At 43.4% G+C, this 15,576-nt stretch overlaps 1 protein-coding gene across 9 annotated transcripts in view; it reads left to right on the plus strand.

Annotated features, from left to right (window-relative positions):
* The window catches only part of LOC110537448 (ubiquitin carboxyl-terminal hydrolase 25), a 48,552-nt gene extending 38,790 nt beyond the window's left edge, over positions 1 to 9,762 (plus strand). For all 9 annotated transcript variants that reach the window (XM_021623499.2, XM_021623501.2, XM_021623500.2 and 6 more), the window contains 4 exons: positions 236 to 315; positions 813 to 936; positions 5,206 to 5,398; positions 8,938 to 9,762. In XM_021623499.2, the coding sequence (XP_021479174.2) occupies positions 236 to 315; positions 813 to 936; positions 5,206 to 5,398; positions 8,938 to 9,110 (570 nt within the window). In that variant the 3' untranslated portion in view covers positions 9,111 to 9,762. The remainder of the gene's footprint in view (positions 1 to 235; positions 316 to 812; positions 937 to 5,205; positions 5,399 to 8,937) is intronic.
* Positions 9,763 to 15,576: the final 5,814 nt, after the last annotated feature.

A 15,576-nucleotide genomic window follows, 5' to 3' on the forward strand; every position in this document is an offset into this window, starting at 1 on the left:
CAGTGCCTTAGACCACTGCGCAACTCTGGAGCCCAAATGACATGAGATGAGCGTGTGCATAATATTTAGCATTAAAGTAAAAGGTTTAAATGATTATAATCTCTAAATTTGAACTGATACCACTAACCCTTCTATCCAATGGAAAATCTTCAATGTTAGATCCAAATGCTCCAGATCCGTCCTTAAAATCCTTTAGAGCTCATTTATGAACCTTTGGCCCCTACATTTTTCCCAGATGTGGCATCAGGACTACAGGAATTTCCGCGAGACAACAATCTTTCTGATGATTGGCTTAGAGCTGTTCCAGAAGAAATGGTGAGACTCTGCTAATTGGCAGGACTGTTATTACATTCTGCTCTCCACGATGCAGAGCTTCTAACTCGTGTCCTTTTCTTACTTTAAGCGTGAACTGATATTCTTGAACCATTTCTGTATTGAATATATTGTTTTGAAAATAGAGATTGAAATACTCTCTGTAGATGATTGCATTATTAATGGTAGGACCTGAACTTCCTAAAGTCACCTGCAGAGGGCAGCAGATCCCAGCAGATCCTTCTGGAGCATAGAGCTCAGTCTGGCATTGATCAAGATGGTTGTTCATGTATTTGGTTATTTCTTCTGTTAATTCTCCCTCCAGTACATCCGTTTTTAAATCCTCTATGAAAAAAGCCTGATAGTTCCTTCTCTAGTTTCCTTTTGTAGACACAGCTAAACCTGATTTGTTCTCTGCTGCCTCTCCTTGTGGTTAAGTTTGTACCACCCTGATGCTTCTATAATGTATCTTACTCTCCTGTGTGTCTGCTTTTCTGCAGCTTTGTGGAGGCCTTGATGTACCTGATCTACTCGTACCAGTACAACAGAGAGCTGTTGGTCAAAGGGCTGTACAGAGGTCACAACGATGAGCTCATAGGTCACTACCGCAGAGAGTGCCTGCTGGTGAGACAAACATCCAAACATCTATCACTCACAATCATACAACTGCACTATTGCAAATCTCTGTCAGCAGTTGATTTTATTTAGTTAGTAAGTTCATGTAGGATTTTCTGATGCTAGCAGGTTTAGCATTTGGTACAGAAACTTTTTAAAGAGACAAGGTTGCAGCCTAAATGAGAGCAAGTGATCGGAGTTAATCCATAGTGTTTTAAAGATCATCACAAGTTTCCAGTCAAAACAATAGGTCACCATGGAAGTAGTTAAGTCATTCTCTTTGAAAATGAACACCGCTATCGTCTTATCAGCAAGGCTGTCTGTCTCTGACCTCCTAACTCATCCTTGCCTTCCCTTGAGTCACGTTGACTCAGCCAAACTGTGATGTCGACCAAGATCATCCCTCCACCCAATAATCTCTAGGATTGATGCAAGGCTTGTTTCTGTTCTCGCTGAGATATTACATTGTCTTTTTTATTGCCCATAAAGATTCCCACAGAACTTTTCTCAGCAAATGCTCTTGGTGTGGGGGAAAGATCCTAATCTTTTCAATATTCTGATCAGACTACAGCTTCACTTTTGTTTTTCATATCCCATCTCCAAGCTATTTGTTAGGGCTTAGATGGAATGATTCCCTGGTCGGTCAGATCAAGCTGTGACTGGTCTGGTATGAACCGGGAGAGAAAGAGGGGTAACCCTGATTCTCCTCGGTTGGCCCTGTTGCTGATCCTGCACTCAGTAACCCTACACCGGCATTGTGCTCCTAATGTAATCATCCGAGTGGGAATAGGAAGCAGTAGGCCCAGCAAGTGTAAATACATTACCAGGAGACATGGCTGTGTCCTGAGCTAACCTTGGCTCTGCTCCTTCAGGGCTCCGCTAGAGTTAGCCACCATCTCAGATCTCCGGCCAGAATTGAATCCCTGGCTCCCACTCCAGCCCCGCTCCCTCCACCCCCTTTGTTTACCTCCTTCTCTGTTTTAATTGAAAACACTGCTGACATTGACACATTGTGAACCCCCACCAAGTCTCTCTGGTTCCAGAATGGCTGTCTGCATCTGTGTAAGGTACCCCATAGCTGAGGTCAGGGAGTTTCTGTGTCAACAGCATTGCAAGGCTTAGCTAAGGCGAACATAGCAAAGTGTCTGTGTGCATCATGTAGTATGTCACTGCCCACGTCAGTACCACAGGCCTGGAGAACATCCTCTGACATTGACAATGTCTGTGGGGATGAGTGACTACCAGATAGTGGTTATATATTCTTTATTTAACTAGGCAAGTCAGTTAACTTGTTATGGCTGCAATCCCGATATCGGGATAAGTGTCATCAACAACCGCTGAATAGCATAGCGCTACATTCAATAAATATTACTACAAATATTTACATTCATGAAATCACAAGTGCAATATAGGAAAACACAGCTTAGCCTTTTTGTTAATCCACCTGACGTGTCAGATTTTGAAATTATACTTTACAGCGAAAGCAATCCAAGCGTTTGTGTAAATTTATCGATCGCACGATAAACATTAAGTACACTTAGCATCAGGTAGCTTGGTCACGAAAATCAGAAAAGCAATCAAATTAATCGTTTACCTTTGATCTTCGGATGTTTTCACTCACGAGGCTCCCAGTTACACAACAAATGTTCCTTTTGTTCCATAAAGATTATTTTTATATCTAAAATACCTGCGTTTGTCTGCCGCGTTATGTTCAGAAATCCACAGGAAAGAGCGGTCACGACAACGCAGACAAATTCCAAATAGTTTCCATAATGTCCACAGAAACATGTCAAACGTTTTTTATAATCAATCCTCAGGTTGTTTTTAAAATATATAATCAATAATACACTGCTCAAAAAAATAAAGGGAACACTTAAACAACACAATGTAACTCCAAGTCAATCACACTTCTGTGAAATCCAACTGTCCACTTAGGAAGCAACACTGATTGACAATACATTTCACATGCTGTTGTGCAAATGGAATAGACAACAGGTGGAAATTATAGGCATTTAGCAAGACACCCCCAATAAAGGAGTGGTTCTGCACGTGGTGACCACAGACCACTTCTCAGTTCCTATGCTTCCTGGCTGATGTTTTGGTCACTTTTGAATGCTGGCGGTGCTTTCACTCTAGTGGTAGCATGAGACGGAGTCTACAACCCACACAAGTGGCTCAGGTAGTGCAGCTCATCCAGGATGGCACATCAATGCGATCTGTGGCAAGAAGGTTTGCTGTGTCTGTCAGCGTAGTGTCCAGAGCATGGAGGTGCTACCAGGAGACAGGCTAGTACATCAGGAGACGTGGAGGAGGCCGTAGGAGGGCAACAACCCAGCAGCAGGACCGTTACCTCCGCCTTCCTGCAAGGAGGAGCACTGCCAGAGCCCTGCAAAATGACCTCTAGCAGGCCACAAATGTGCATGTGTCTGCTCAAACGGTCAGAAACCGACTCCATGAGTGTGGTACGAGGGCCCGACGTCCACAGGTGGGGGTTGTGCTTACAGCCCAAAACCGTGCAGGACGTTTGGCATTTGCCAGAGAACACCAAGATTGGCAAATTCGCCACTGGCGCCCTGTGCTCTTCACAGATGAAAGCAGGTTCACACTGAGCACGTGACAGAGTCTGGAGACGCTGTGGAGAATGTTCTGCTGCCTGCAACATCCTCCAGCATGACCGGTTTGGCGGTGGGTCAGTCATGGTGTGGGGTGGCATTTCTTTGGGGGGGCCGCACAGCCCTCCATGTGCTCGCCAGAGGTAGCCTGACTGCCATTAGGTACCGAGATGAGATCCTCAGACCCCTTGTGAGACCATATGCTGGTGCGGTTGGCCCTGGGTTCCTCCTAATGCAAGACAATGCTAGACCTCATGTGGCTGGAGTGTGTCAGCAGTTCCTGCAAGAGGAAGGCATTGATGCTATGGACTGGCCTGCCCGTTCCCCAGACCTGAATCCAATTGAGCACATCTGGGACATCATGTCTCGCTCCATCCACCAACCACGTTGCACCACAGACTGTCCAGGAGTTGGCGGATGCTTTAGTCCAGGTCTGGGAGGAGATCCCTCAGGAGACCATCCGCCACCTCATCAGGAGCATGCCCAGGCGTTGTAGGAAGGTCATACAGGCACGTGGAGGCCACACACACTACTGAGCCTCATTTTGACTTGTTTTAAGGACATTACATCAAAGTTGGATCAGCCTGTAGTGTGGTTTTCCACTTTATTTTGAGTGTGACTCCAAATCCAGACCTCCATGGGTTGATAAATTTGATTTCCATTGATCATTTTTGTGTGATTTTGTTGTCAGCACATTCAACTATGTAAAGAAAAATGTATTTAATAAGAATATTTCATTCATTCAGATCTAGGATGTGTTATTTTAGTGTTCCCTTTATTTTTTTGAGCAGTGTATATCAACTGCAAATGTCTTTCACAGTAGAAGAGGGAAAGGAAATGGCTGTCCGAATTCTGTTGCGCAAGCCAAACTCATGTGACCACTTGACTCAATGTTATAGTTCTGGCTCATTTTTCAAAATAAAAGCCTGAAACTGTCTGAAGACTGACACCTTGAGGAAGCGATAGGAAAAGGAATCTGGTTCATATCCCTTTAAATCCAGCAAAGGGAGGCTATGGAACATGGAGTTTTCAAAATAGAAGCCACTTCCTGTTTTGTTTTTCCTCAGGGTTTCGTCTGCAATATCAGTTCTGTTATACTCACAGACAATATTTTGACAGTTTTGGAAACTTGTTAGAGTTTTCTATCCAATACTACTAATAAAAACACTATGCATATATTAGCAACAGACTGAGGAGCTGGCCGTTTACAATGGCCATCTTTTCATCCAAGCTACTCAATACTGCCCCTGCAGCCATAAAAAGTTAAGAACAAATTCCTATTTACAATGACGGCCTAGGAACAGTGGGTTAACTGCCTTGTTCAGGGACAGAATGACAGATTTTTACCTTGTTAGCTCGGGGATTCGATCTAGTAACCTTTTGGTTACTGGCCCAATGCTCTAACTACTAGGCTATCTGCCGCCCCCAGCAATGCAAATGGTCTGTGTCTTACCTGGGCTGCAGCCCCTCACACAGAGGTGGTCTCTAATGTAAAATACATATACATTAATAACATAGGAACATGTAATACCTGGCTGTCCTGTAAATCTGTTTTGACAGAGTAGCTAATACTGGTAAATTTGTTAGCATACCACTTCAAGCTAATCCCTAGCATATGAAGCAAATCCATAATTCATCATTCTATATGCATGTGCTTTGCCCATAGAAACTGAACGAGAATGCGGCGGGGATGTTTGAGTCTGGTGAGGAGCCGGAGGTTTGCAATGGGCTGAGCATCATGAATGAGCTGGTGGTGCCGTGTATCCCCCTACTGCTTGTCCACGACACAGAGAAGGACCTGCTGGCTGTGGAGGACATGAGGAACCGCTGGTGCTCCTACCTGGGGCAGGAGATGGAGCGTGAGTTTTTGTTTGTTTGGATTACTTTTAACCCAAATTTGAAGATTAGGGGACTAATCTACCAAGAGTCTAAAAAAGTCATAGGGCAGAGGGACCAAAGAGCATTTTCACACTACTGACCCAGCTGTACTGTACTGTGCTGTATGTACCCATAAAACATTGTAATATACGATGCTATCGCCCTATTGTGTTAAAGCTTTTATGATCGGCCTAGTAGGAGGATGGGTTATTGGCCATTTTTTGTTTTTGTTTAAAATTTTACCCCCTTTTCTCCCCAATATCGTGATATCCAATAGTTAGTAGTTACTATCTTGTCTCATCGCTACAACTCCCGTACGGGCTCGGGAGAGACGAAGGTCGAAATCAATGCGTCCTCCGAAACACAACCCAACCAAGCCGCACTGCTTCTTAACACAGCGCGCATCCAACCCGGAAGCCAGCCAGCTGCGATGCAGTGCCCTAGACCACTGTGCCACCCAACCCGAAAGCCAGCCAGCTGCGATGCAGTGCCCTAGACCACTGTGCCATCCAACCGGGAAGCCAGCCAGCTGCGATGCAGTGCCCTAGACCACTGTGCCATCCAACCCGGAAGCCAGCCAGCTGCGACGCAGCGCCCTAGACCACTGTGCCACCCGGGAGGCCCGCCATTTGGTTTTCTACCTAGCATGGAGGGATATTCACGGCCCGACTGGATAATTTTTTTTCTTAAAAAGCTTAAACTAATTTCAACTTGTCATTCGATTTTTCTATTGGCTATTGATATTGTTTGTTCCTTCTCATTATTAGTCCCCTAGCTACCTTACCTTTTTAGGGTATTCAAATAACGTTTTGAGATGGAACTCGTTACATTCATTGTTTGATCAGGAGAAAGCCATGCACAGAACGATGAAGCATAGCCTTCCGTCATGAAGAGAGAAGGCAATATAGGCTGTGTTTTTTTTTAACCACAAGATAGTTAAAATAATAATAAGCGAGCACGTAGATATGGCAATTTTCACGTTTTCATAAATTCTTAGAATGTTTGGTAATTACTAAGGCATTTGTGAATATTCTATTGCAATATAGAGTGGGAAAGCGACCGTGCGTTTGGACAATTAATAGACACGGTAGGAGTTTATGCAGACCGAGTGCACCGTTGCCAATTAGAGAGCTACAGTAGGTGTTCATGCAAACAAACCATTTGCTACAAGGGCCTGCCATAATTCACTTTGAACTGGACTGTGTGTTTTATGGGTAACAGTGTAAATTTGCATCATTAGAACGCGTTCTGCAAAAGCCACAAAATACACTTGAATGGATTTCTGCAAATATGTAGCTAAATGCCATGGAAGTCCTCTTACATTTGTGAACTTTACAGTCCTATTGATCAAACAACCATAAAAAGGTAGATTATATTTTACTATATGCACATCAACTAATGCTAGCCAGAGCAATATGAGCTAAAATCTGAAGAAGGATCATTAGATAAACCCTCAAACTTTTTTAGCTAGTTGGCTGTCAAAATTGCACGGATAAACGATGGGGAATAGCCTGCTCGTCCTTCTGCAACTTGCCTGCCAATACATGCATTGTCCCAACCAAGCACCCAAGCTAACTGGCTAAGGTAGCTAGCTACTTCCAGACACAAATGAGAACACCTCACTGACCATTTTACTTGCCTTAGCAGAGCTGTTTACATGTTATATAGAGTGTCCGTGACCAACTAGTACTTTTTTTTTTGCCTACGTTTACTGACACCGGTCATATTCAGCGGGTCATACTTTAAAAAGAATTCATGCTATCTGCATAACAGTCGTTCAGAATAGCTAGCTACTAAAGTGATTCACATTTCTTGCTAGCTAACCAAATGACACGTGCATCTTTAGCTGTGTAGCCACTGAAAAATTATACGAGGAGATAAGTCAGTCACTCACCCTCTCCAATGACATGACGTCCTAGCTAGATAAATGGATGCGCTAGCATATTAACCACGTTATGATTGACTTGTGATCATTGCCTTTGCTAGTTTGATTGTATTGACATTCCCAGCCTTAGTTACATTTCTGTTTCTGTCAAAAATATTTAGTCATTGGAACTGACAGTGGAACTGAATGGAGGCAGCAAACTATGTACCAGGCCAGCTGTGATTTGAAACCTTGTAGCAGTAGTTTTTGGACTTCCAAGAAATGTATTGGTGAATTATATTAATCATGCATTGAACTGCATTGCTCTATTCTGCCAACAATGCCTTAGTGTATGTCATGGAATGTTGAGTCAAATATAACCTATTTTGAAAACTTAAAGTTGGTTTTGTAAGCATAAACTGGGAATTGTATATTTTTGACTGATATATTATGATTGTCTGTTTCATATCTGCAAAGTAGCTAAAATGCTGTCAGTTTCACTTTGAGTGTCCATTATTTTAAAAAGTATAGGTTTAGGCTATAGCCCATGCATCTGACAGAGAGAAATAATATTTTCTGACTGGGCATTTTGCGCCGCTTTGGTGGAATTCTCCGCTCTGTCTGGCCTACATTCAAATCAAATTTCAAATCAAATTTATAAAGCCCTTCTTACATCAGCTTCTATCGCAAAGTGCTGTACAGAAACCCAGCCTAAAACCCCAAACAGCAAGCAATGCAGGTGTAGAAGCACGGTGGCTAGGAAAAACTCCCCAAATTCCTCCTCTCTTGCGTTCTGTAGGCTATATAACATATTTATTGAAATAGCCTATAGGAAAATTACTCGGAATGTCACTTGTGTAATGCCCTGCTGTGCGCTGCGGGACTTTTTTTATTTTATTGCCAGGCTCCAGTCAAGTTCAAATAGGCTAAACCATCATCTGTCACATCACGATGTTATCACCATCGACAATGGCTGTCAATAATCTTCGACAGACGATGCTATTGTAATATCATCTTGCCCTATTAGGCACCCTCGGTAGTTGCTGGAACCAACAATAACATATCTGAGGCAACACAGTACGGTTTGGGATAGTGCAATAATGTGAAAAGAGTACAAGAGCCTAGAGGCAGGGGGGTTCGAGTTTTGGTACTGGAGATCTGTAGGATGATTGGTTGTTTTTCTGCTGTAGTTTAATTTGGGAGTTACATGGAACATGGTCAGGGACACGGTCAAATTAGTTGATATTAGCAGCCAGAACAGGCAAGCCATAACAACCAGGGATATACCCACTTTGTGTTGGCAGAATGTGACCCAAATTGTTAGTTCAGAGAACGTGGTTCAGTGGAGTTCTAGCCTCTACTCCAAGAAAAAGTTTGATTGGTTTTCAGAAAAGTGACCCAGCAGCATCTTCTTAGAAGAACTACAGCCAACCCTGGGCGCCTCATCTTGTTTTCTCAATCTGTGTTTTCCTAGAGGAGCATGCTTACAAAGAGCTTGTGCTATCACACTGAAAATATTTAGCTTGTGATTTATCTGTTTGGTAACTGGATGTGACTCTGAAGAGTGACGCAAGCAAGGACTTTGAAATAATAACTCTCCAACTCTTTCTTTTTCTCTCTGCCCTCTCTGTTATTGTTCTCCCCCTCCTGCTGCAGCCAACCTTCAGGAGAAGCTGACTGACTTCCTACCCAAGTTACTTGACTGCTCGACAGAGATAAAAAGCTTCCACGACCCTCCAAAGCTGCCCACCTACTCCACTCTGGAGCTGGTTGAGCGCTACGGCCGTGTCATGGCCTCCTTGAGCCGGGTGCCTGCGGACGGGAGATGAGCTGAGGGGGCAGCAGCCCCCTTCACAGTCCCACGGCCCCCTCAGCACCCAGGCCACTCACCAATGGAACTCTTTTAACCCATGCCTTCCTTATAAACCAGGGGTCACTCGCTATAGCTGTTACTCCTCTATCTCTTTTGCTGCTATAGGTTTCATCATTATAATAATAATTATTTCAATCCAATTTAAGTAAAACGCAACAGAAATGAATGAACAGACAGTTGGAAAAGGAAGAGCAGGGGTAGTGGAAATGGCGCTCTTGCAGTGATTGAAAGCCAGTGCATGCTGCTCCAAGCTTTAAATGAGGTGGGGTGTTTTTTTGTTGTTGTTCAGTTTATGTCTCCTCCCACCCCCATCCGCCTCTTTCTTAAAGCACCCCTTCTCTGCAGAAGAATGGGTGCTCTGCCACCAGTTTGGTACAGTATTATCACGTTTTTGTTTTATTTTTCTAAAGGAAGCGACAAAATGAGAACCTTGAGATTTTATCAGCGGCTTTAAGTATCTCAAGTGGGTCTGTGAACTCTGGACTGCACCAGAATGAGAAGTTTTAAGTGCTGTGGTAGACAGCCATGGACACTCTGTGGCTTGTTAATAAATCAAGATAATAAAATTTTATTTATGGCCCTTTTAGGCCAAATACATCGTTCCTTTGTCTGATGTCCCATGTCTTTATTTCTGCACTAACACTGATATGATGCAATCATGTATTACACGGCTGTTAACTGTGATGAATGTAGAGGTAACTGCCAAAATAAAGTGTCTTACAGGTCCAATTCAGCCATTTCTATCTCAATATCAAATCATTTCTGGGTAACAAGTAAGTTGCTGTGATTTTTTTTTTTTTTTTAAATGGTCAAAATAAACCATAGCTTTTCAGCAAAGAGCAATTTCTCAAGCAAGAATTTAGCTAGGACTGTCTGGGCGTGGACTGAGTGTGGAGGGGAAAACTTGAAAACTACAGTTGAAGTCGGAAGTTTACATACACTTAGGTTGGAGTCATTAAAACTTGTTTTTCAACCACCACAAATTTCTTGTTAACAATCTATAGTTTTGTCTGTTAGGACATCTACTTTGTGCATAACGCAAGTCATTTTTCCAACAATTGTTTACAGACAGATTATTTCACTTACAATTCCAGTGGGTCAGAAGTTTACATACAGGCGTGGCCAAAACTTTTGAGAATGACTATTAATTTTCACAAAGTCTGCTGCCTCAGTTTGTATGATGGCAATTTGCCTATACTCTAGAATGTTATGAAGAGTGATCAGATGAATTACAATCAATTGCAAAGTCCCTCTTTGCCATGCAAATGAACTGAATCCCCCCAAAAACATTTCCACTGCATTTCAGCCCTGCCACAAAAGGACCAGCTGACATCATGTCAGTGATTCTCTCGTTAACACAGGTGTGTGTGTTGACAAGGACCAGGCTGGAGATCACCCTGTCATGCTGATTGAGATTGAATAACAGACTGGTAGCTTCAAAAGGAGGGTGGTGCTTGGAGTCATTGTTCTTCCTCTGTCATCCATGGTGACCTGCAAGGAAACACGTGCCGTCATCATTGCTTTGCAAAAAAAGCACTTCACAGGCAAGCATATTGCTGCCATTGAGATTGCACCTAAATTAACCATTTATCGGATCATCAAGAACTTCAAGGAAATCGGTTCAATTGTTGTGAAGAAGGCTTCAGGGCGCCCAAGAAAGTTCAGCAAGCGCCAGGATCGTCTCCTAAAGTTGATTCAGCTGCGGGATCGGGGCACCACCAGTACAGAGCTTGCTCAGGAATGGCAGCAGGCAGGTGTGAGTGCATCTGCACGCACAGTGAGGTGATTCTCTCCAGGAAAAACATCAGGGACAGACTGATATTCTGCAAAAAGTACAGGGATTGGACAGGGGTAAAGTCATTTTCACTGATGAATCCCCTTTCCGATTGTTTGGGGCATCCAGAAAGAAGCTTGTCTGGAGAAGACAAGGTAAGTGCTACTACCATCAGTCCTGTGTCATGCCAACAGTAAAGCATCCTGAGACCATTCATGTGTGGGGTTGCTTCTCAGCCAAGGGAGTGGGCTCACTCATCTTTTTGCCTAACAACACAGCCATCCAAGAACAGTTTGGTGACGAACAATGCCTTTTCCAGCATGATGGAGCACCTTGTCATAAGGCAAACGTGATAACTAAGTGGCTCGGGGAACAAGACATCGATATTTTGGATCCATGGCCAGGAAACTCCTCAGACTTTAATCCCATTGAGAACTTGTGGTCAATCTAAGAGGTGGGTGGACAAACAAAAACACACAAATTCTGACTAACGGCAAGCGTTTTTGTTGTTGTTTAGTTTATGTCCCCTCCCACCCCCACCCGCCTCTTTCTTGAAGCACCCCTTCTCTGCAGAAGAAGAATGGGTGCTCTGCCACCATTGATTATGCAAGAATGGGCTGCCATCAGTCAGGATGTGGCCCAGAAGTTAATTGACAGCATGCCAGGGCAGATTGCAGAGGTCTTGAAAAAGAAGGGTCAACACAAATATTGACTCTTTGCATCAACTTCATGAAATCGTCAATAAAAGCCTTTGACACTTATGAAATGCTTGTAATTATAATTCAATATTCCATAGTAACATCTGACAAAAATATCTAAAGGCACTGAAGCAGCAAACTTTTTGGAAATTATTTTGTCATTCTCAAAACTTTTGGCCATGACTGTACACTAAGTCCACTTGGAAAGCAGTTTGGAAAATTCCAGAAAATGATGTCATGGCTTTAGAAGCTTCTGATAGGTTAATTGACATAATTTGAGTCAATTGGAGATGTATGTATTTCAAGGCCTACCTTCAAACTCAGTGCCTCTTATCGTGACATCATGGGAAAATCTAAATAAATCAGCCAAGACCTCAGCAAAAAAAAATGTAGATCTCCACAAGTCTTGTTCATCCTTGGGGGCAATTTCCAAATGCCTGAAGGTACCACGTTCATCTGTACAAACCATAGCACGCAAGTATAAACACCAGCAAATCAATCCCAGAACAACAGCGAAGGACCTTGTGAAGATGCTGGAGAAAAAGGGTACAAAAGTATCTATATCCACAGTAAAACGAGTCCTATATCGACATAACCTGAAACGCCGCTCAGCAAGGAAGAAGCCACTGCTCCAAAACTGCCATAAAAAAGCCAGACAAAGGTTTACAACTGCACGTGGGGACAAAGATTGTACTTTTTGGAGAAATGTCCTCTGATCTGATGAAACAAAAATAGAACTGTTTGGCCCTAATGACGATCGGTGTGTTTGGAGATAAAAGGGGGAGGCTTGCAAGCCGAAGAACACCGTCCCAACCGTGAAGCACAGGGGTGGCAGCATCATGTTGTGGGGGTGCTTTGCTGCAGGAGGGACTGGTGGACTTCACAAAATAGATGGCATCGTGAGGAGGAAAATTATGTGTATATATTGACGCAACATCAGTTAAAGCTTGGTCGCAAATGGGTCTTCCACGTGGACAGTGACCCAAAGCATACTTCCAAAGTTGTGGCAAAATAGTTTAAGGACAACAAAGTCAAGGTATTGGAGTGGCCATCACAAAGCCCTGACCTCAATCCTATAGAACATTTGTGGGCAGAACTGAAAATGTGTGTGTGTGCGAGCAAGGAGGCCTACAAACCTGACTCAGTTACACCAGCTCTGTCAGGAGGAATGGGCCAAAATTCACCCAACTTATTGTGGAAGGCTACCCTTAAACGTTTGACCCAAGTTAAACAATTTAAAGGCAATGCTACCAAATACTAATTGAGTGTATGTAAACTGACCCTCTGGGAATGTGATGAAAGAAATACAAGCTGAAATTAATTATTCTCTCTACTATTATTTGGACATTTCACATGCTTAAAATAAAGTGGTGATCCTAACTGACCTAAAACAGGGAATTTTTACTAGGATTAAATGTCAGGAATTGTGAAAAACTGAGTTTAAAGTATTTAGCTACGGTGTATGTAAACTTCCGACTTCAACTGTACCTGATGTTTGGATCTGTCTTTCCTATTGGTCTGTTACCTAATTTACCGCCTGGTATCACCAGGCATGCCAAAACTTGTGTGATCACGCTCTTCATAGCCGATGTGAGCAAGACCTTTTTAAACAGGTCAACATTCACAAGGCCGTGGGGCCAGACGGATTACAAGGATGTGTACTCGGAGCATGTGCGGACCAAATGGCAAGTGTCTTCACTGACATTTTCAACCTCTCCCTGACCAAGTCTGTAATATCTGCATGTTTCAAGCAGACCACCATAGTCCCTGTGCCCAAGGAAGCGAAGGTAACCTGCCTAAATGACTACTGTCCCTTAGCACTCAGGTCGGTAGCCATGAGTGCTTTGAAAGGCTGGTCATCGCTCACATCAACACCATCATCCCGGAAACCCTAGACCCACACCAATACGCATACCGCCCCAACAGATCCACAGATGACGCTATCTCAATCGCACTCCACACTGCCCTTTCCCACCTGGACAAAAGGAACACCTATGTGAGAATGATGTTCATTGACTACAGCTCAACGTTCTACACCATAGGGCCCACAAAGCTCATCATTAACCTAACGACTATGAGACTAAACACCTCCCTCTGCATCTGGATCCTGGACTTCCTGATGGGCTGCTCCCAGGTGGTAAGGGTAGGCAAAAACACTTGCCACGCTGATCCTCAACACGGGCCCCTCGGGGGTGCGTGCTTAGTCCCCTCCTGTACTTCCTGTCCACCCAAGCACAACACCATTAAGTTTGCTGACGACAACTTTGTAAGGCCTTATCAACGATGAAACAGCCTATAGGGAGGAGGTCAGTGACCTGGCAGTGTGGTGCCAGGACAACAACCTCTCCCTCAACGTGACCAAGACAAAGATGATTGTGGACTAAAGGAAAAGAAGGTCCGAACACGCCCCCATTTACATCGACAGGGCTGTAGTGGAGCAGGTAGAGAGCTTCAAGTTCCTTTGTGTCCACATCACCAACAAACTGTCAAAGTTGTGAGGAGAGCACGACGATGCCTTTTCCCCCTCAGGAGACTGAAACGATTTGGCATGGGACCCCAGATCCTCAAGTTCTACAGCTGCACCATCGAGAGCATCCTGAACGGTTCCATCACCGCCTGGTATAGCAACTGCTTGGCATCTGACTGTTCTCTCTGCTACCCCACGGCAAGCGGTACCGGAGCACCAATTCTATGTCCAAAAGGCTCCTTAACAGCTTCTAACCCCAAGTCATAAGACTGCTAAACAATCAATCAAATGGCCATCTGGACTATTTGCATTGTCACACCCCCCACCCTGCTGCTACTCGCTATTTATTATCTATGCATAGTCACTTTATTAACCCTACCTACATGTACAAATTACCTCGTCTAACCTGTGCCTTTGCACATTGACTCGGTGCAGGTACCCCCTGTATATAGCCTCATTATTGCAACTTATTTTTGGGGGGCTATTAAGAAAATATTTTCTTAACTGCATTGTTGGTTAAGGGCTTATAAGTAAGCATATCATGGTAATACCTGTTGTATTCGGCGCATGTGACAAATACAATTAGATTTTAAATATAAGACACAGCAAAGTGAAGTTTTTGACTGCACTGGACCTTTTAATAGGGTGTTGGGCCGGCTGAACAGCTTCAATGCGCCTTGGCGTTGATTCTACAAGTGTCATTTTGGTATTTTATTAGGATCCCCATTAGCTGCTGCAAAAGCAGCAGCTACTCTTCATGGGGTCCACACAAAACATGAGACATAGAATATCACAGAATATTAATAGACAAGAATAGCTCAAGGACAAGACTACATACATGTGTTTTTTTTAAAGGCACACGTGGCATATCAATACAAACACACAAGCTATCTAGGTCAAATAAGGGAGAGGGGCTGTGCCGTGAGGTGTTGCTTTATCTGTTTGTTTTTTAAAATCAGGTTTGGTGTTTATTTGAGCAATATGAGATGTTCCATGCATTAATGGCTCTATATAAAACTGTACTCTTTCTTGAATTTGGGGACTGTGAAAAGACATCTGGTGGCGTGTGTGTAAATTAACTATGCAAACTATTTGGGATTTTCAACACAATGTTTCTTATAAAAATAAGGGATGCAGTTTGTCTCTCTTCAACTCTTAGCCAAGAGAGACTGGCATGCACCGTATTAACGGTGCATTCGGAAAGTATTCAGACCCCTTCCCTTTTGCCACATTTTGTTACGTTACAGCCTTATTCTAAAATAGATTTCAAATAAATGTTTTCCTCATCAATCTACACACAATAATTAATGAATTGCACTATAACAGTGACAAACGGTGCCCACAAACTGGTAAGGTAAGACACAGGGCCTATATAAAGCTGTCCCAACAGCAGTCCCAACACCTTACCACTGCTACAGTTCATTCAGCCTCATTTCCTGCCTTAAAAAAAAAAAAAAACATAGTTGATATGGCTGACTTGTTA

This window comes from Oncorhynchus mykiss, chromosome 12 (genome assembly GCF_013265735.2).
Source record: "Oncorhynchus mykiss isolate Arlee chromosome 12, USDA_OmykA_1.1, whole genome shotgun sequence".
Lineage (NCBI taxonomy): Eukaryota > Metazoa > Chordata > Actinopteri > Salmoniformes > Salmonidae > Oncorhynchus > Oncorhynchus mykiss.